The 21,603-nt window shown below is 37.9% G+C and overlaps 4 protein-coding genes across 7 annotated transcripts in view; 1 reads left to right on the top strand and 3 right to left on the bottom strand.

The window, feature by feature from the left end:
• Window positions 1-2,365, bottom strand: part of LOC149041892 (uncharacterized) — a 3,942-nt gene extending 1,577 nt beyond the window's left edge. Inside the window, exon 1 of the mRNA XM_089180565.1 lies at window positions 1-2,365. This exon is cut by the window's left edge and continues 1,577 nt beyond it. Within this exon, the coding sequence (XP_089036691.1) occupies window positions 1-2,364 (2,364 nt within the window). The 5' untranslated portion in view covers window position 2,365.
• LOC149041890 (uncharacterized) overlaps window positions 1-2,718 on the bottom strand; it is a 10,401-nt gene extending 7,683 nt beyond the window's left edge. Inside the window, exon 1 of the mRNA XM_089180575.1 lies at window positions 2,386-2,718. The gene's annotated coding sequence lies outside the window, so the exon portion shown is untranslated. The remainder of the gene's footprint in view (window positions 1-2,385) is intronic.
• Window positions 1-5,689, bottom strand: part of LOC113665747 (uncharacterized) — a 17,681-nt gene extending 11,992 nt beyond the window's left edge. The window contains exons 1-4 of one of the 2 annotated variants that reach the window (XM_027181473.2): window positions 5,441-5,689; window positions 4,745-4,857; window positions 3,605-4,354; window positions 3,097-3,305 (exon numbers count right to left, since the gene is read on the bottom strand). In XM_027181473.2, coding sequence (XP_027037274.2) covers window positions 3,097-3,305; window positions 3,605-4,354; window positions 4,745-4,835 — 1,050 coding nt within the window. In that variant the 5' untranslated portion in view covers window positions 4,836-4,857; window positions 5,441-5,689. The remainder of the gene's footprint in view (window positions 1-3,096; window positions 3,306-3,604; window positions 4,355-4,744; window positions 4,858-5,440) is intronic. The other variant, XM_027181480.2, reaches the window with a different exon arrangement.
• Window positions 5,682-14,797, top strand: LOC113665960 (olfactomedin-like protein 2B). 3 transcript variants are annotated; one of them, XM_089180577.1, is made up of 7 exons: window positions 5,682-6,362; window positions 10,219-10,298; window positions 10,975-11,094; window positions 11,428-11,500; window positions 12,387-12,651; window positions 13,385-13,632; window positions 14,158-14,797. In XM_089180577.1, the coding sequence occupies exons 2-7, from the start codon at window positions 10,251-10,253 to the stop codon at window positions 14,409-14,411; spliced, it is 1,008 nt and encodes a 335-aa protein (XP_089036703.1). In that variant the 5' UTR covers window positions 5,682-6,362; window positions 10,219-10,250; the 3' UTR covers window positions 14,412-14,797. The 3 variants fall into 3 exon arrangements, with proteins under 3 accessions (XP_089036703.1, XP_027037506.2, XP_089036702.1); XM_027181705.2 differs by lacking the exon at window positions 5,682-6,362 and adding an exon at window positions 10,056-10,152; XM_089180576.1 differs by lacking the exon at window positions 5,682-6,362 and adding an exon at window positions 10,056-10,152 and having other exon boundaries at window positions 10,231-10,298.
• The last annotated feature ends 6,806 nt before the right edge of the window (window positions 14,798-21,603 follow it).

A 21,603-nucleotide genomic window follows, 5' to 3' on the forward strand; every position in this document is an offset into this window, starting at 1 on the left:
GACAACATTTCCTTGTAATTTAAACTGCTTTCCCCTAGGAGCTTGCATTAGCTTTTGAAAAGCAATTCTTGGGGCTAACAACCTCCACTCTAACTCATTTAGATCTAAGAATGCTGGCTTTTCTGGAAATTGCATACCATTTACAACAGCACATGGCGGTATTCTGTTTTTAACTAGGTAATCATAGCATGTTCTACAAACCCATTCAATGTCATTGACACTCACTTTATTGCAAAGATACTTGACAATATCAGGATTGGAGCATTTGAGTTTTTCTGCACTTAATACACTATGTCTATACCATAACTGATCACAGCAAGTACATATGTACACTGAACCTTGAGAGACCACTTCATGAAACTGTGAGATAAAATACTGAATATTTTTAGTTGAGGTAGCTCTGTAACTTTTCATGTAAGCATTATTTTTAGCCTTCTGTTTAGCCGATGCAGTAGTTGTTCTATACTGCTTCATGTACTCATTGTTCTTTCTCTTATTTTCTGGATCAGATGCTCTGTACTGCTTCATATACTCACTATGCTTTCTCTTATTTTCTGGATTAGATGATCTATATTGCTTCATATACTCACTGTGCTTTCTTTTGTTTTCTGGATTAGATGATCTATACTGTTTTCTGTATGCGATTTGCTTTTCATTTTCTTCAATAGATGCTATTGAAGCTCTGTATTCTCTCATATAATTAGCATTTTGTTCTCTTGTTTTGCGCTTTTTGGTTTTAGTTGTTGAGGCCTGTTCATGGAACATATTTTCATATACAGAATCATGAATATTGCCAAGGTCTTCATCTCTGTTAATATTTTCTGGCATTCTAGAATTTTTAGGCCTTGACACAGTATCATTGCTCTTTCTTTTGCATTTATTTGTACTATCGCTTGAATTAAGGTATGTCTTTTGACTGTTAACCTGATTTGTACTTGATTCAGATAAAGCTGGGAAGGTTGATATATAATGCAGCTCATCAATGTGCCCTATATAAATACATCTAGAATTTTGAGTCAAACTTGTTGCTTCAACCAAGGTCATTTCTGTAAAATTTGGATTAGATTCAATGATATGAATCCGTAAATTCATAGAATCTGCTACTGCTTGTATAATAATATGATCTGCCCATGTTCCTGGCTGAGACATGTTGGATATATATTGCGACCAAGATGAATCTAACACACTTTCAATAAATCGTTCTGGATTATCTCTCATGTACTGAATACCTGCAGATCTAATTTCCAAGTGGTGATGTGAATCACCATATAACTGATGTGATACTGATTTAAAGAAACAATCCCCTCCTCCACCTACATCCAATTGATTTAAACCATGCCTAAGAAGTCTATAGTTGAGCAAGAAATTCGACCTGTCATTTGTTGTTGCTTGAGACAAAGTGCTAACATCTGTCACTGGACCAGGGTTTAATTCAACATCTCCAGATAGTAAAATATTTTTTCCTGACTCATTGTATACAGCCACTGTTGATTTCTTAATCTTGGTAAAATAACTGCTGTAAAAACAGTCTAGCCTTTGAATATACCTCATGTTCCACTGCTTATAATTTGAAGCAATGTTGTGCAAAACAGACGAGACAGGAAATGACTTCGTGAACAATTTTTTGTGCTTTTTCCTTAGTTTTCTGCATTTCATTAAACGCAAAAGTTTTGTCAGTGAAATCCTAGATGGCTCTCTATCTCTGGATCTGCGACCCATCATTCGTAAAGGCTGTCGAAAATTTCTATATTGTCGACGTAAATCAGGTTTCCTGAAGAGGTTTACCTTGGCTGGCCCATCAGTTACACTCACTTCACTAAAAGATGAATTTCGCTTATCGTGTGAATCACAACCAATAATCTTAACTGTATTTTCATAGTCAGAATCAGAGACAGTTCTCTCCAACCCCTGTTTACAAAACAATTCGAATTGCTGAAGCAAAGACGTTTGTTTAGCTTGTGAATGATCAGATGCTGCGCCCCGAAAGGCGATTTTTCTTTCCACAAGGAAGTTATTAGTTCCCAAGAGGGAATTGCTTGTGTCTCGAAAGACATGTTTACTTCCCATAAGGGAGTTATTTGTGTCCAAATGGACATTGTTTGTTCCCAAAAGGGAATTATTTTCATCTTGAGAAATTAGACTCACAACGAAATGCCATACACGGAGCAACAGAAGCTGCTGTTGGGCTACACGAGTCAGTCTGCCATCACGATTGCCAAACAAACACTTTGATTCAGGAATCGCTACTTTGTTTGAAAACTTGCAGAAATCGTCAAAAATCTTAGACGAAGTTTTAGCAGCAAACAACGGAAACAATGTTCGAGAGCTCTGTCTTGTTCCTAGAGTTAAATAGTACAAAACCATCGCTAATATATGACAACTTACCTCAGAATCCACCGCCGCCCAGAAACAGATCAGAAAACGTTGCTTCGACGTTCACCATGTGCTCATGTGATATGCGAAGAAATATCGACTGTGAAATCTCAACCTCGTTCTCAGGACCATTATCAAACGCTTGTCACAAGCATACTTCGAACATGTCAATAAACCATCGACTAAGGAGTCGGCGTCCCATCGGCATTACTTCGGCTTTCCGAACTACGCAAACATACTTCGGACATGTCAATAAACCATCGACTGAGGAGTCCGCGTCCCATCGGCATTACTTCGACTTTCTGAATTACGTACTCACTCACTTACTTACAACACGCTGACAATACCGTTTAGCTTCTATGAAGCTGAAACCATAAAAACTGGGAAATATCCAAGGATAGACCTCATAACAATCCCCAATTATCAAACTTTACCTCTACCATGATAAAAGTATTCATTAAAAAATCAATTAAGATGAGAGTTTAGCTATTGTTACAAAAGATGGGACATGTTTGGTGTTTGGTCATGGAGTAGCATCATAGCACAACGAAAAGTAAGCCATTTGTAACCATTTTACCCACATGTTACAAAAACAATTAAAGTATAATAAACACAAAAGCCCCTGATTGGCATGAAAATATGCTTGTATATTTGTCCTTGCATATTTGTCCTTATAATCTGTCCCATTTGTGCCAAATGGAGGCTTTTGTTTGTACACTGTACCTCATCAGAATCATTGCTCTTTGGAGATCGTATGGGAGAATGGACTTTGCCATGATCATAACCAGCAATGGTGGATGACCCAGATGCTGACAAATTCACAGTTGACTTCTTTGGTTCATTATCATCCTCTTGTTCCTGCTTCTGCTTTTTCCTTTCCAACTTTTCAAGGCCTTCCCTTATCCACAAGGGTAAAGCTTTTTTCTTCACATCTACAAGAGATGAAGCAAATGTGAACTCAGTAAGCTACAAAGCTACAGGTTGTCTCAACACTGCACTGTACAAAATATTTACATAGACATGCTTGGAATGGTTTCTTTTTCTCCATTGGCTTTGAAGTTGGCCATGTTCACCAATTCACATGACATTCTCTAACAACACTGCAACCTTTAACCATAAAGCAGAGAAATGTACAAATGTAAAGCACCACATTTGATGGTGGGTCAAATTTGAGATCTGTCTTGCAACTAATTCTGGTGCCATTCAAACCAAATAAATGAGGTTTACTTACCAGATAGTCCAGCACTTATATCAGGCAAAGAATCAACTGAAGGATGGCTTTTAGGTTTGGCATGTTCATGTGCAAACCTGGGATGATGCCGTTCCATTTCAAAAGACTGCTGATGATAATAATGACTATCAAATTGAGGTTGGTAATCATAAACCTGTGCCCCTGGGAGGAGTGGGGCTTGATGGCCATAATCAAGACTCTGTCCATGCCCATAGTCAATGGGCTGGACTGCTGCATGGCTGTACTGCTGAGGAGGGGGTCGATCAAACCCATGATTATGATCAAAGGTTTGCATTCCAGGGAGCACAGGTGCCACAGGCTGGTGATTGTAATCTTGAGTAATGACTGGCTTGCGCTCTTCTTTATGATCAAAAAGAGGCTTGCTGTTTTCTTCAAACTTGGTAACACTGGTTCCCACAGTCCCATCATCCATGGCCACTGTTTCAATATTATCAATAGCAGGTTGGCTTTCAACATTGGCTGCATCTGACCACCCTGGTGGTGGTGGGTCTGGGGCTTCCTCTGGAGGGAGGGGTGGGGCATCAGACCCTTGGTGATACTGATGATTGTCAACCAACATTTGTGGCTGCTGCTGTCCAACTTGATAACCACCATACCCTGGCTGTTGATGCATCTGAGCATGGCCTGCCTGTGATGGTGGCTGCTGCTGGTAGTACTGTGCCATCTGTTCCTGTGCCATTCGTTGTTGAGCCCATAAAGCTGCTTTAGCAGCCCAGTCTTGGCTCGCATCTGAAAGTGAAAATATGTTGGCTCTCTTATCTTAGGCTAACAAACAACATGTCTTCAAATTCTCAGAGATCATACTCACAATTCCAATATGTCCAAATGTTACCACAAATAATTTAGCCACCAAATAAGAATTGCAAGAACACTGCATCAAAGCAGGCTATATTTAATTTTTTACACTACCACTGCTAGTTCTTAATGAAATGTGTTTTGTTACAATGTCTATTTAAAAAAATTTAGCATATCAAATCAAAAGTGGAAATCCAAACTTAGGATTAAAACACCAAGTTTCCACTCTCTCTTGGAAGATTGCGCACCAGGCTGAAGGTGAATTGAAGCCAAGCAGTACTGCGCATTCCCACTTACTCTACAGCCTTTAATTGTGATGCTTACCTGCAGATTGAGTTTGATACTGGTAGTTGTAAGACATTTGCCACCATTGCTGGGCATTTGCAGATGCCTGTTGATGTCCGCCTGCCCACATCCTCAAAACTACAAGGGCCTAGCTAATCATGGAAGATTTCAAAATCATGTCTGACGTTGACAAACCCCAACAAGTCTCCAAAAACAAATGAGCTTTAAAAAAATTACATTTAATGTGGATTGTAATGATCACATATCGCGTAAAAAAGACATATTACACAAAATGTGTGAACAGTTACATGTATCAAATGCAAAAATTGCACAATTTCATTATCATTTTCACACGGCACTTCAAGGCTAAATTCCCTAAATTCTACTTCTACGGATTCAAACAGTGAAGTCCGAATCATCTAATTGCATACAAGCTCACTAATTAACCGCAATAACATCAACACTTGCCGCTATAGTAAAGTACATGACAATGCGGCGCTTCCACCATTACGAATGCTGGTAATCGCGAAGACAAGAAATACAAGATGCGATAGCTCTGTGATCACCTTCAACGCATTCTATCGAACAATGACTGTTTCTAGTTTTTCAATTCTAGATTGTATCGTTCGAAAATAAAGATGTAAAGCGGTCAAGCTAGTCCACAGTTCATCAATTCGACCTCCATTATTTGAAGACTCGGCATTCCCGATCGCTTTACAGAGCAATCGTTCCTACCTGTGTATTCACTGATCCAACACAAAATGATTCTGTCACCTATTCCTTGATGATAAAACCCAAATAATGTCGCAAGAGTACTCTGGAGAGCTTAAAAGAACTGAATATTTCACATGACAACAACTCGCCATGCGAGGAAATCAAATGCAATACGTCTCAGAGGGGGCTCAATTGATTGAATGATTTGACCGTGGAGCATTATGGATACGTTGAAACCCGACCCAAGCCGCTTTTGCATAAGTAACCAACACAGCAGGGATAGTATTTTGCGAAATTGGAGACCTAAAAGGCTCTTAAAATTTCCTGATTCACGGGCAGATTCTTTTTTCAGTAGCCAAAAAGCCAACTGATCTATTCACTCATTAGCAACAATGATCACTAGCAATGGACACTTCTTTTCTCTAGGAATTTGGTTTGTCTCTTAATCAGCGAGTTAAATGCTTCGAGTTTAGTGAGTTTTATCGAGTTTTACTTAAAACAGATTGTTTAGAATGCCTGCGCGAGGAAACCAGGTAGTTTTATTGGCGCTCTCTTCGAGGGAGTGCTTCACGCGCAACGCGTGGAATCGCGTGTATAGATATATAGAGCGATCCATTTTCTTCACAAGGGTTCGCTCATAAAACCAAGAGAAAAATCGAGCTGTAGAAAGTTTAGAATGTGCTTTCGGGAGACATCGTCCCCGTGAAGCATTAAACAAAGGAAGCGCACGTGTAACACCTAACCCTAAAACGGGCGCCAAAGTCTGATTTCAATTCAGTCTCATTGGTAAATACGCATTACGTCGTACTATTTCTGCTCAGTATTTTAAAAATTGATCTCTAATAGCTCACAGGAGTGCGTGAAGAAATCGGGCGCATGATCTGCAATACGAGAAAACATGATCAGACAGGGATGGACGACGACTGAAGTCAGAACTGAGAAGGTTAGTGATTATAGCGATGGTTGCGTTTGATTTAGGTTGATAATCAGTGATTTATAGCTGAATGCAAAAAATCTGATGTTAAGTTATGTTTTGATTCTTTTAATTTCATTTTAACATTATGTATTGGATACCCTTGAAAAACTATAGAGAGGCAAACCGAACCGATTAATTTACTCTGCGAAATACGAGTTTCCAGTGACTGATCACGGAATTTTGTTAAATAGTCCTGAGATGGAATGTTTACAGTTTCATTAAAACAAATCTCCTAGTTTCTTAATTCCAAATTCTTATGTCTCAGTTCTTTCTCGTACCATTAGATAGTCATTTCAGCGAAAGCTTCCAAATGCTTCTTAACCGTATTATCTAAATACGAGCACTACTCTTCAAAAGTATTAATGGGGATAAGTTTCTAAAGAAACCGTGGCGCTGCGCCGGTGGATTTATTTTGGTTTGGATTTATTACCTGAGTTTATAATATAGATTGCCCACCGTTTAGAGATTATAAAGCTGACATTTCGAGTGTTGACGCTTCGTTGGAGCGAATGATAGAACTAAAATACAATCGGACTTCAACTTCAATTGAATTGTTAAAATGAGAAGGGGAATTGCAAGTGACGAAGCACTTTCAGCGGACTTTTCGCGTTGTTTTTCATATTTTTCAGTATTGAAAGACAAAACCTCTTTTTTTTCTTTCAACTTGCTTAGCACTCAGACCTCACAACCAAATCAGTTTGTAAAAGACTTGAACATGTTTCTTTCGCAAGAAGCATATTTTAATTTATGAATGTCAATTGACAAGAGACTCTAATGCTTTACTCAATAGAAGTATTGTCAGCTTAGGGACACTTGTTTACAGAGGGTTTCATCTACTTGTTATGGCGGTGTATTTCTGTCATTGTCACGTTTTGTAATCGCGGAAGACACCAAGACCACCAGACAGCTGGCAAACATTGAAAAGTTGCTTACTCTAGGTCATCACTGCATGACAATAAAAATGTTTAAATTCCGAGTCTCTGGCGTCAGTTATGCAAGCAAAATTTCATAAACCGTCTACTTTTGTGATCTCTGTTTATCTGTTTTGTTGCGCGCATTGTAAATTGTCTGAGGCAAATTACAGAAGTGCGAACTTTCGAATAAGGTTGTAAAAAATTCACTATCAACTAACGAGCCACTTCTTCAGTTTATCGAGAAAGTTTCGAATGCCTTATTTAATGCAGTTTTATAATGTATGTATTAATATGTCAAAGATATTGTCACTAAGACTAGCACACACTGCATCTATGTGGACGCTGCTTGACTTTATTCAAGAGGAACTAACAACTTTCACTGAAGCCCAATATGAAGCAATGCTTTCTCTTTCGGCGTCTCGAGAAATTCAGGCCGATTTACAAATTAAAATCAAAACACTGGAAAATTTCAGCCTTTCTTTTAAAACAGACAAACGTCAATTTTAAAGTAATTTTGTATTTTTATATTTATTTCAAATTTCTTTCTTTTTTCGTTTGGTTTAAAAGCCCACCAAAAATTTCAAAACGCGCCTTTAAAAAAATATTGTCAATTATAATCAATTTCATCCTTAACCTCTCTGATATCTAAAATCTGCTATTTCCAACGATGGATAGTAATGCCAAATTGTAATCGTAGTTTTGATGCCCTTTTTTCACTTGCAAACCGTGCTTGTTTATGGACGAATCTACCGAAGTCGACACATTATCGAGTGATATTAAGATTTTCAGTTTTGCGAGACTACCAAGATTCGAAAGCGCCGCCCTGGATTTCATTGGGCCGAATTTCTATTTTCAGTTCTTGACTTTCCAGTGATAAAAAAAAACGAAGATCAAGGTGTAAATGAAATAATATTGAAAAACGTTTGTGACGAGACCGGCGAAAGGAGTACAATACTACCGAACTCAGTTCTGGAGGGTAGGACTTTTAAGTGCTCCTCGTTTGCCTGAAAGTGGAAGAGAGATTCATACCCACGTCTCTCCGTCATTATTCAATGATACAACTAGAACCAATTTACTCATGCGTCTAATCATTGCTGTTAGTGCAGCGAGGAGGGGTTAATGTAGTTTTTGCTGCCGATCTGCCACGGCGGCCTGGTTGTATTGTGCCTACCAAATCCAAATTAGGGCCGGTTATTTTACACGAGGTCTAACCCAAACTGCGTTTTTACGCAAGTAGTAGGCCTAGGAATTTCTCTATAAGAGGGTTGATTTAATGTAATAAATTCCCTTCCACTATTAGCTTTCGGTCCCCTTGACACTGTTCACAAAAATAAATGTTCAGATAAAAGGTTCGGCTAAATTGAAGATGGCAATTTTGTTAAGCAACAGTTAAACTTTGCCTAAATAACCGACCTTAATCCTCACTGAAAACTAATGCAGGACGGTTACAGCCTTGAGAGCGAACCTTACTCCTGAACAGAATCGGTTTCCAAAGAAGAATTGACGCTCTCTAGAATGGAAATCGCCATTAGGTGCAATTTTCCTCCACAACCGTACCATTTTAGCTGGAAAGGTGAAAGCGAAAACTTCAAAAAAAAGCCATTCAATCTGTGACATTTGCAATAGCTGAAATTATTTTTAAGAGCTAGAGAAGACAACTTTGAGCAATCCAAAGTGAAAAGCGTCTATCAACGTTCTTAACTGATGATTTCTATATTGGAAACTGTTACGAGTCGCTTCAGCACATACTCAGTCTATTATGTTATTTTTCATTCGGTGGAAGTCGCAGCCAAGTTTCATGAAATTCAGACTCAAGTGCCGTGTGCTACAGTGATGCAATTTCGGGCTGAGTTGGTGCGGCTGTTGACATCTCGTAGACAAAGTGCAAACATTCCCTTTCATACAAAAACCAAATCAGAAGGGAGACAGTGAAATTTAAGGGGATCAGGAATAGCGCAGAGGTTGGAGCGCTTACCTCCTATCTCTGAAACACGAGTTCAATTCCCAAACTGAACAGCGGCAAAAACCTTAGAATAAAATCGATTTGTTTGCCTGTTAGGCTAATATGCCTTGCAATAAACTCAACATTAGCATTACCTCGTAACACCTCACTGGGTGTTATCGACTCGCTATTTCCAGTTACCACACTGTTCTCGTAAGATCAACACCAAGGCAAGAGCACCACTTTTTCTTTCGTTTTTTATCGATATTTTTTCTGGCAATCCAAATTGTTCCCTTATGTCAGCTTTTAACAAAACAAAAGCATGGACAGACAGTGTCCTAAAATGTATTTTAATTTAACGGTTAAGTTTCTCAAGGGAATTGTCTCAATTCGGGTTCCATTACGCATCTTAGATTTAAATCTTCACTTTCCACACTCGTAAGCTTCAACTTTTTGTTTTCGTAAGAGAAGACACTTATCGTAATCATGGTACGATTTATTTGTCTTCTTGATCAACTTGCTGTTTTTAAGAAAACCACAAATTGTGGCACTACTTGACTCAATGATTTGAGAGTAAAGAAATATATCAGTTTTTCTTCTTCTTCTCGCTGTTCGTTACAAATTCGTGTTTTAAAAAGTTTTCTGGATGTTTTGTCTAGGTTTGTTGACACTTCATCTCAATTTGAGATTTGAGAGTAAACAATGACTCATACTCCAACCAACATGAAAATTCGCAGACTCTACCTAGTGTACGTGGCCAAGTTCAAGTCACTCAATAAAGAGCGCATCTGTCTGACAAAATTTAATCTCTGCGGCATCGAAGCTCCTCGCAAGAAAACCTCCTGACCTAGAGAGTCTAGAGATATCTGCTGCTGGAAAACACAAGTTTGCAAATTTCTTTGTAAGTATGCTTTTATCTCCTATAGGCAAACTTTTAAGATCTAAATTTGTTTTGACTTTCTTTCAGATCTGTTCAAAGAAAAGGCATTCCTCTCCGTAATGTTTCGATACCTCTCACTGTTCCTCCTCCAGTTTATTCTACTTCTGGTAAGGTTTAAGGCTTTTAGTTATCAAACACAACCGAATCATGATTTCCTTCGATTTATTGCCTTTTTATTTTCAAAGGGAGTCTGTAAACAATATCGATAGCTCGTTCAGACTATATAGTTATTACACAAGACAATTTTGTTACGCCATTTCTTCTTCATAATTTTAGAGACCTGAGTGAGTTAGTGTGTGTAACGAGATTTTGTAAACAGCAATTCATTCAGCCCTTTCAGATATGGACATCTGGTGTTTCATGAAAAATGTTCCTAGGTAATCTTCTACTTTTAAATTCAAAACAAATTACGGAAAAAGAGCTTCTAGGTTTAAAGTGAATGAATTGACAACATGTGCCACATGTTGTCAATTCATTCACTTTAAACCTAGAAGCTCTTTTTCCGTAATTTGTTTTGAATTTAAAAGTAGAAGATTACCTATGTAATATGGGGACCATACTAGTGTATGGGGACCGATTAAGTTAGGTGTTAATATAACATTCAAAGGATTTTCATACCCTAAAACAACTTACTCGTGTGAGAAACATGTTTTGCGAGGCTCTCTGGCGCAAGAAAAAACAAGTTTATTCGAAGTCTTAATATTTCTTTAAGTTTCCTCGAGCTCCCAGTATGGCTTTTGGTTTCGCACTTTACATTTACTAAGTACCATGTTCCTGCTCTAGGGTGATGGACTCGGTAAATCTGCGGTGAATACGCGGATGAAACGTGGCTTATCTTCCCACCACCGTCACTCGTCGAAGTTATCAATAAAAGACCTTGCTCTTGAGTTGGCAAAGAAACACGTAAGTAGTTTGAGTAAATAATTGTATCTTCTAAATGTATGGTTAATACCACCACTAAGAGATTATAAACTAACCTCCTGTTGCCACCCAAGTCTGTTACCACCAAAACAAACCGCCAATGTAAAGGTTCTGCCGCATAACGAAAATTGTTTATTTTTCTCTTTACAATTCTGGATTTTTGAAAATCTCTTTTGCCCGTACTGTATCATCAACTTAAGGTCCGATAGTAAACGTAAGTGTCACGACCATTTGCAAGAAAATTCCCGTCAGCAAACTAAAGAACTGTGTCACTAGGGTTTAGCGCATTACTAAGATGGCTTTTTCTGTTTGTAGTTACTCAAGATGATCCTTGATGAACAACATGACTTAGATAAAGCAAAAGAGAATGTTTACATCCTGGAAAGAGGTTTGTTAAAAATGTTAATCACTTGGGTTTTGGAGACTAGAATTAAATTGGTTTTAATTTGTTTTAACACAGCTACGAAGATTTACAGAAAATTTTGCAATTTCTTTTGCAGTTTTTGTCAAATGATATGCAAAGAATACAAAAGACAAATTGGATTAGAAAATGTATGAAAAATAATAAGAGTGTGATTGGAAAGTAAAAAATATATTCTAGAGATTTATGGAGGGCCTAAACGAAAATAAAACCATATTTGCAAAAAATCTCTGAATTGCGAAAACTATAAAAAAAAAAATTGCAAAAGCGATGACGAAAATCGAGAAATTCATCGTAGAGGGCAAAAAAAGACCCAAAAGAAATTCATGAAAATCGCAGATGCTCGCAGGAAACAAAATTTGAAAAGGAAATACACAAGAGTCGAATGTTTGCAAAACAAAAGAAAATTAAAGAAACATTGCTAGATTGCAGAAACCATGGAAAATTGTCTAAACGTGTGTCTACGTACGAACATCACCAAAAGGGTTAAGGGAGGCTCCAACTCCAGCAAAATTTACGCCAAAAAAATCACACAAAAAAACCGTTTAGTTTGAAAAAAAATGCAATAAAAACTAATGTTACTTCTGTAAAATCCAAGAACAGGCTCAGTTTAAGTGGTTGACTTAACACCCAAGAAGCGGAAGCTTTAATTGACATGGAACTGTAGAAAATCTCAAAATGTGCCGAGAATTAAGAACATTAAGTTAGAGGAAAAACAACACTGGTTTCTGCCGCATTACGAACTGACATAAGTATAGGTGATCAGAAGACTTTTTAATCAAATATTTCTATGAAAAGAAGGAAAATCTGATCAACTAATATTAAATTTTATCTTTGACTGAAACTTCTTCAGACAGGTGCACAAACATCAAATCTGTTGGAAAACCTATCACTCACAACACTCGGTATTATACACAAGGAGCTTGGATGAAAGACCCACTAGGAATCATGGGTGCTGAGACCATATTTACCATGGAAAATTATTACGCAAATGTCATCCAAGCGTTTGAAAACATGGAAAAGTTCAAGGCTGGTGTGGTTCACAAGACTTATTCTCTGCCTTATTACTTTGATGGAACTGGAGCAGTAGTGTACGGACCCTACCTCTACTACAACAGGTGAAATATTTCATGGTTTCCAGCTTTGCCTAACTTACAATTATAAAAGAGACTTCTGACTTGTTTTACAGATAGATAGATTCAAAACACGTGTTTTAAAGATAAATTTTTGTTTACAGGGGGGTTTCTTCTCATTATCATGAAAATTGAAACATTCAGCAGTATGAGAATTTAAGTAGAAATTGTTCATTTATCTTTGCCTGAATGTAGCGAAGCGTAATGAAACAAAAGATAAATGGTTTCTTGAATTCCCAAGCACGAGTGCATTTGTCGGCAGTGTGTTTTAAGTGCCGGCGTGAGATTATGGGAAAGAAGTGTGATATGTAAACTAGCAAGTATATATTCGCTGAACAGTAAACAAGTTTCATTGTGGATTTTTACAAGCGGACAGTTAAATTTTGTTCTTCTTTATTGTTTGGGTGGAATCCTGTAGTCCATCTCCTCGTAACGATTTTTGGTTGTGCTTTCCTGATGATTGACAGTCATTATAAGTGGTTTTGTTTATTCAATTTACTTTGGCCGCATCGAACGTGTAGAGTTTGTTTAATTTTTTGGTGTCTAAACAGTGTAAACAGTTGTTTTTGTCTTGTGATTAGTTGGTTAGTTCAATAAATGGGCTAAGAATTGTCTGCTTATCCCGCACCGCATTTCTGGTTGTCAGTTTTTTGGGTGCGGGGAATTCAAGAATTAGTCCCACCTGATAAATCATTTGTTATTTATCTTTGGATGACAGAGCCAACTCAGCTTATATCATCAAGTACAATCTTCTCACAGAGCGTATGGAGGCTCAAATTAGTTTAAGCGGCTTTTCAGCGCGAAAGAACCACTATCGATGGGGTGGATATAGTGGAATGGACTTAGCAGTTGACGAGCAAGGACTGTGGGCTCTTTGGGGAGATAATGGAAACAGCTATCGTTTGTACGCATCAAAAATAGATGTGCGTAAAAATACAGTCACCCACGCATGGAGCTTGAGTACAGGTAAGTATGCAACATGAAGCTATGTTAACAGAGACGAAACCATAAAATAAAAGAGGACGAGTTAATGAGGTGGGGATATTTTACGTAGATCTCAGTTAAGAGCGATTACAGAATAAGCGATAGAATGACTGACCCCACTCCAAGCACAGGGCAGCAACTGAATTAAGGACACTTAGTTGAAAAAGGCCCTAGCTTTCTAATTGAGCATAAAAGACACAAATAAATGAAATTAATCGTAAATGATCAATAAATGATGACAAAAAAGAAATTATCCTCACAGATGAGGAGCAAGTAAAGAAACTGTAGATAAAGAAGCTTAAAGTAAGTCAAGCCTTGACAGAACTCAAACCGTTGCCTTCCTAGTTGACTTTACACACACGTGAGCTATGGTATCTGATCACAAACAAAAGAAGTATTCTTTCCACAAGTCAGGAAATAAAGTAAGATATTAAGCCAATGCACATCTTTGCCAAATGAATTTTGTCGATTTTGTATTTAATTTTGAGTCTTCTTTTCCCCGCGCAGAGAGGATGTCCTATATGGGAAATGCTTTTGTGGCCTGTGGAGTGATTTACTGTATTGACGAATACAGCAGCAAAACCACTACCATCAACTTTGCTTATGACACCAAGACAGGGAAACAGTGGATTCCCAACATTAAGTTCACAAACCAGTATGGTTACAACTCCATGGTGGATTACAACCCCACAGAAAGAGTGCTGTACGCTTGGGACAACAAACGTCTTGTTACCTACCCTCTCACCTTTGAGGAACAGTAGATTGGTGCAAAATTTAAAAAGAGAATAATCCAAGTGATATGTGAAACTTTTTTATTAATTTACTGCTTTGTAGATGCACTTGCGAACGAAATAAGCTAACATTACAATTGGCATTTTTACATGTTGATTTAGTCTTACAGACACAAAACCTTAACTCAGCTGTTTTGTCTCCTGATAGCTCGAGCGCAGATCTTTTGATGGAAGATATTTTTCAACTTGCTTCAATCATTTCAGCTGCGATTGTAAGACTTTAATCAAGGGTTTTAAATTCTGAAAAAGTGCTCTTTGTAATCAAAAGTTGTGAAAATGCAGAAGAGTCTCAATCTTTGAATTGAGTAAACTTTCTATCTCTTTTGGTTTTGAAAAATAAAATGTGGGAAATGGCATAATAGTTGTGATTGTCTCATTTATTTGCAGTACAAATTTCAAAATCGACTTAATTTTTGTTCACTACATTTTACTTACCTTGAAGACCAGTTGTTATCATAAATGGCAGAGAACAGAGGGATAGCTTGTTAGAAACAACAATTTGGAAGTTACAAGAAAAAAAATAAGTCCTGAATGTCAAGCAGTGTTGTGTCAGTTCAAGTGGAGATCATATCCTTGTGTAAAAATTTACAAAAATTCAAACAGTTTTCTTTCTTTTTCCAAGAACAAGGTTACTCTATTGTATCTGGCGCGAAATTGTGGATTTGGAAAATATATTTTTACTCATGAAGGAAATGATAGTCGATAATTTCATTTCTAATTAAAAATACCAAGCTTCATTGGAATAATACTAGTTTTCCTTTTCACAAGATATGTTCCTTGGTGACCTGAAAACTTTGCGATTAGCCTTCTGGCACCTCTTAGGACTCATAGGCGCTGACAAAGCTTCATTGACTCCCCTGAATAGTCATTTTGTTCATAAACTCAAGTGAAATGATGACATTAAGCAGAGGGTTGTGCATTGATTTATGATTTTTTTTTTCAAATATGACTCTCAAGCGTTAAAATTTGTGAGGCCTCAGTTTCATATGGCTGAGAGCTTTTACATGTCTTTAAAGTCTGAGAGATCATACTCACAATTTAAATATGTCCAAAATGAACCAGAAATAATTTAGGTAGCAAATAGGAATTGTAAGAACACAAGATTCAATGCAGGGTATCTGACTGCGTCAAAGCATTCTACATTAGATTTTCTTACACTTCCACTGCCAGTTCTTATTGCAATGTAATTTAATGCAATTTCTATTGTAATTTTAGGGCCTAGCTAGCCATGGAAGATTTCAAAATCATGTCCCTAACCTAACCCTAAACTCTAAATCATGTCTGACAAACCCCAACAAGTCTCCACAAAAACAAATGAGCTTTAAAACCATTACATTTAATGTGGCTTATAATAATCACATATCGCGTACAAATGACGTATTACACAAAATGTGTGAACAGTTACATGTATCAAATGCAAAAATTGCACAATTTCATTATCATTTTCACATGGCATTTCGAGGCTAAATTCACTAAATTCTACTTCTACGGATTCCAACAGTAAAGTCCGAATGATCTAATTGCATACAAGCTCACTAATTAACCGCAAAAACATCAACACCTGCTGCCGTAGTAAAGTACGTGACAATGCAGCGCCTCCACCATTTCCAATTCTAGTAATCGCGAAGACAAGAAATACATGATGCGATAGCTCTGTGATCGCCTTCAACGCATTCTATCGAACAGTGACTGTTTCTAGTCGGTTCAATTCTAGATCGTTTCATCGAAAATAATGATGTAAAACGCTCAAGCTAGTCCACAGTTCAGGGTCGGCCAGGGGGGGTAGTGGAAAACCAATATACCCGAAAAAAAATCGACAAAATACCCCAAAATACCCCAAATTCCTCCAAATATACCCAAAAATAATCGAAGCTTTGAATACTTTATACCTGAAATTCAAAGAAAGTGATATACTGAATACCCATATTTAAGCTGCAATATACCGTATACCCGATTTAAAATGCCCCTGAATACCGAATACCCAAAAACCCTGGCCGACCCTGACAGTTCACCAATTCGACCTCCATTATACTAGAGACTCGGCGTTCCCGATTGCTTTACAGAGCAGTCGTTCCTACCTGTGTATTCACTGATTCAACACAAAATGATTATGTCACCTATTCCTTGATAATAAAACCCAAGTCATGTCGCAAAAGTACTCTGGAGAGCTTAAAAGAACTGAATATTTCACACGACAGCAATTCGCCATGCGAGGAAATCAATTGTAATACGCCTTAGAGGGGACTCAATTGATTAAAACGGTTTTTTTAGAACGCCTGCAAGGAAACCAAGTAGTTTTATTTAGGGATTGCATAAGTGTCCAGTGTTTTCGTGCTTTCTTTGAGGGAGTGCTTCACGCGCAAAGTGTAGAATCACTTGTAGAGTTATGTAAAGCGATCCCTTTTCTTCACAGGAGTTCGATCCTAAAAACAAAAAAAAAATTAAGCTGTAGAGAGTTTAGAATGTGCTTTCGGGAGACATCGTCCCCGTGATGCAATCAAACAAAGGACGCACGCGCGCGTAACACCTAACGTTAGCGCTGAAACGCGCGCCATAGCCTAATTTCAATTCAGTCTTGTTGGCAACTACGCATTACGACGTACTATTTTCGCCTTGTATTTTCAGAAATTGATCTCAAGTAGCTCACAGGAGTAATTGCTTCTCTGTCAAGCTGTTTAACTGAGTTATAAATTGGCCATCGTTTAGAGATTATAAAGCTGACATTTCGAGTGTTAACGCTTCGTTGGAGCGAACAATAGACATATAATATAAACGAACTCATGTCAACTTCAGTTGAATTGTGAAAATGAGAATGAGAAGTGCGAGTGACGAAGCACTTTCAGCAAACCTTTCGCGTATTTTTCGGTATTGTGTGAGACAAAACCTTTCAATTTTCTTTTCAACTTGCTTACCACTAAGGCCCTACGGCCACATCAGTTTGTAAAAGACTTGAACATGTTACTTTTGCAAGAAGCATATTTTAATTCATCAACGTCAGTTAACACGAGACTCGATGCTTTACTCAATAGAGGTTGTCAGCCGAGTGACACTTCTTTACAGAGGGTTTCATCTATTTGTTATGGCGGTTTATTTCTGTCATTGTCGCGTTTTGTAATCGTGGAAGACACCAGGACCATAAGACAGCTGGCAAACATTGTAAAGTTGCTTACTCTAGGTCATCATTGTATGACAATAAAAATATTCAAATTCCGTGTCTCTAGCTTTAATTCTGAAGGCAAAATTTCACAAACTGTCTACTTTTGTGATCTCTGTTTAGCTGTTTTGTCGCACATATTGTAAATTCTAAGGCAAATTACAGAAATGCGAACTTTCGCATAAGGTTGTAGAAACTTGATTATCTCCTAAAGAGCCACCACTTCAGTTTTTCGAGAAAGTTTTGAATGCCTTGTTTAATGCAGTTTTATATTTAATGTATGCATGTCAAAGATGTTGTCACTAAGAGCAGCACACACTTTATCTATGTGGACACTGCTTGCCTTTACTCAAGAGGAACTAGCAACTTTCGTTGAGGCCAAATCTAAAGCAATGCTTTCTCTTTCGGCGTGTCGAGAAATTCAGGCCAATTCACAAACAGAAATCAAAACACTGGAAAATATGAAATGTCAATTTTTTAAGCAATTTTGTATTTTTAATTTTACTTCTTATTTTCTTTCTTTATTTCGTTTGGTTTAAAAGGCCACTAAAAATTTTAAAACGCGCCTTTAAAAAAACATTTTCAATTATAGTCAATTTCATCTTTAATCTCTCTGATATCTAATAACTGCTATTTTCCAACGATGGATTGTATTTCCAAATTGTAATCGCCGTTTTGATGCCTTCTTTTCGCTTGCAAACCGTGCTTGTTTATGGACGAATCTACCGAAGTCATTACATTATCGAGTGATGCTAAGATTCTCAGTTTTGCGAGACTACCAAGAAAGCGCTGCTGTAGATTTCATTGTGCCGAATTTCTATTTTCAGTTCTTTACTTTCTACTGATAAAAAATGCAGACCAAGTTTCAAATGAAATGATGATTAAAAACTTTTGTGACGAGACCGGCGAAAGGAGTACTATACCACCGAACTCAGTTCTGATGTAGAAGCCCCTGGTAGGACTTTTTAAGTGCTTTCGTTTACCTTAAGGAAGTTGAAGAGAGATTCATTCGCACATCTCTCCGTCATTATGCGTCTAATCATTGCTGTTAGTGCAGCGAGGAGGTGTTAATGTAGTTTGTGCTGCCGCTCCACCGCGGCGGCCTGGTTTAATTGTGCATATCAAATCCAAATTTGTTCGGAGTCAAACGTTTAGGGCCGTTTATTTTACACGAGGTCTAACCCAAACCGCGGTTTTACGCAAGTAGTGAGCCCCTCTTTAAAAGGGTTGATTTAATATGATAAATGTCCTTCCACTAGTAGCTTTCGGCCCCTTTGACACTGTTCGCAGAATAAACGTTCAGATAAAAGCTTCGGCTAAATTGAAGATGGCGATTTTGTTAAACAGCCGCTAAACTTTGTCTATATAACCGGCCCTCGATGTTCAAAATTAATGCAGGACAGTTACAGCCTTGAGAGCAGAGCAGAATCGGTTTCTAAGTAGGAATTGACGCCCTTTAGAATGGAAATCGCTAATAATTGGAATTTTGCTCCACAACCGTACCATTTCAGCTTGAAAGATGAAAGCGAAAACTACAAGAAAAACCATTCAATTTGTGCAATAAATGAGACTATTTTTGAGTAGTAGAGATGACAACTTTAAGCAATCTAAAGTGAAAAGCGTCTATCAACGTTCTTAGGTGATGATTTCTATATTGGCAACTGCTGAGTCGCATCAGCATATATTCAGTCGATTACCGTATTTAATTACTTATAAGCCGAGCTTGGCTACAAGCCGAGACCCCAGACTTATGAGACACAATAATGGGCTTAAGCTTTCGAAAATAAAATTGGAAAAGTCCCGACCATGAGCCGAGACCTAAGTTTCACAACAGAGTTTAATTGAGTGTACACTCAAAAGTCATTTAAGAAAGCGCTCCACTCATGAAACATGTCGAAAGTTAGTGTCAAATGAATAAGCATGAAAAGTCAAACAAGAAAATCATATCTTTTAGAAACAATGAAATGCACTTTGTTTATTGTAAACATTTAGTGAACCAGTGCGATCGTGAATACTAATTGATCCAAACTGAACCATAGAGTAACTCATAGCCACAAACAACCGCTTACCAGAGTCAATAATCAATGGATTTCGTATTAAATTCATCATGCCAAAGACACGTCATTCATCGTACAATATGATTTTCCAGCTCAAAGTTGATACTGAAGCAGAAGCTGTCGAAAACAACTCGGAGATCACTCGCGAGTATGGACTGATTGATTGAGTCCACGGTCCGTCGCAGGCGTAACGATCAAGACAAACTTTTCAACGGCGAACTGAAGATACCCCGAAGTATCCTGAGCTGGACCAGCTGATATTAGAGCGGTTTACCGAGCAAAGACATCAAGGTGAGCAAATGATTTGTCGCTCTACGAACACAGACGTTATCAGGTTATTTGTAATTGAAAAGCTGTAGGCTCGAGTGAACACGCACGTGAGTTTAATTTTTAATTCTCATTCCTCGCTAATATTTGCTTGAATTGTATGCATTTATGCAAATTAAACTCACTGTTTGCTTTGAGTTTCTTGAATTTTAATTATTTACACAAAGTAAACAAACTCTTCTTTTAACTTTATTTACTTACGCACAGCTCTTCTAACTCTTCGCTTTGAGTAGCTTAAATTCTATTTATTTACATGGTTTTCATTTGTTTTTCATAGGTTTTGCCATAAGCGGACTAATGTTGCGCCTGATAACTAAAGAATTGTCAACAGATCCAGCATTCGAGGCTTCTCTTGGCTTGTACCAAAACTGGAAACGGCGTCGCTCTGTTTGCTTCCGCGCCAAGACAACGCTAGCCCGGCTACTGCCAGATGGCATGGAAGAGAAAGTACACTCCGATCTTGTTCTTCGATGGGTGCATGAAGCATGGCGAGAGATCCCGGCAGGGATGGCGATGAAGTCCTTCAAGACCTGTGGCTTTTCGAATGCTTTGGACGGGACTGAAGACGATGAGCTTTTCACCGAAGAGGCGGAAAAAGAAATCGAAGACGACGAAGCTGAAGACAACGAGTTTGGAACTAACAGCGTGGACGACAGCGATGCTGATGGCGAGTAAACTGTTTATCAGTTGAAAGCTCTTTAATAAACGGTTCCTTTAGGAGCCACCAATTCTATTAAAGTTTATTGACCAACAATTTCATCTTGTATTTGTTGTGTTTCATTAATTCTGACTTGGCTACAAGCCGATCACAGAATTTGCGTGACATTTCCTTTGATTTTGACACTCGATAGAGAAAAAAAATTATTTAACTCTTGGCTATAAGCTGAACCCATTTGTTCGAAATTTTTTTGGCAGATTCAAGTCTTAATTTTTGAAGATATAGGTCGGCCTATAAGTAAATAAATACAGTACGTCATTTCTCATTCGGCAGAAGTTGCAGCTTGTATGATTTTCTGATTCAAGTGCCACGTGGTTCAGTAATATAATTTCGGACTGAGTTGGTGCGGCTGTTAACATCTCGTAGAGAAAGCACAAACATTCCCTTTGATACCAAAACCAAATCTGAATGGAGAGAGTGAAATTTAAGGGGATCAGGAATAGCGTAGAGCTTGGAGCGCTTGCCTCCCATCTCTGAAGCACGGCCGGGTTCAATTACCAAACTGAACAGTGGCAAAAACCTTCGAATAACATTGATTTGTTTACCAGTCAGGTTAATCGACTCGTCATTTCCAGCTACCTCACTAACTCTTATCGTAAGATCATCACCAAGGCAAGAGCAGCACATTTTCTTTTATTTTTTATCGATATTTTTTCTGGTAATCCAAATTGTTCCCTTTTTGTCAGCTTTTAACGAAACAAAAGCATGGACAGACAGTGTCCTAAAATACATTTTAATTTGAGGGTTAAGTTTCTTAAGTGAATTGTTTCAATTCGGGCTCCATTACGCATTTTAGATCTAAATCTTCACATCCACGCTCGGAAGCGTCAACTTTTTGTTTTTGTAAGATAAGACACTTTTCGTTATCATGATAACATTTATTTGCCTCCTTGATCAACTTGCTGT

The sequence above is a fragment of the Pocillopora damicornis genome, chromosome 8, assembly GCF_964200805.1.
Source record: "Pocillopora damicornis chromosome 8, jaPocDami1.2, whole genome shotgun sequence".
Taxonomy (NCBI): domain Eukaryota; kingdom Metazoa; phylum Cnidaria; class Anthozoa; order Scleractinia; family Pocilloporidae; genus Pocillopora; species Pocillopora damicornis.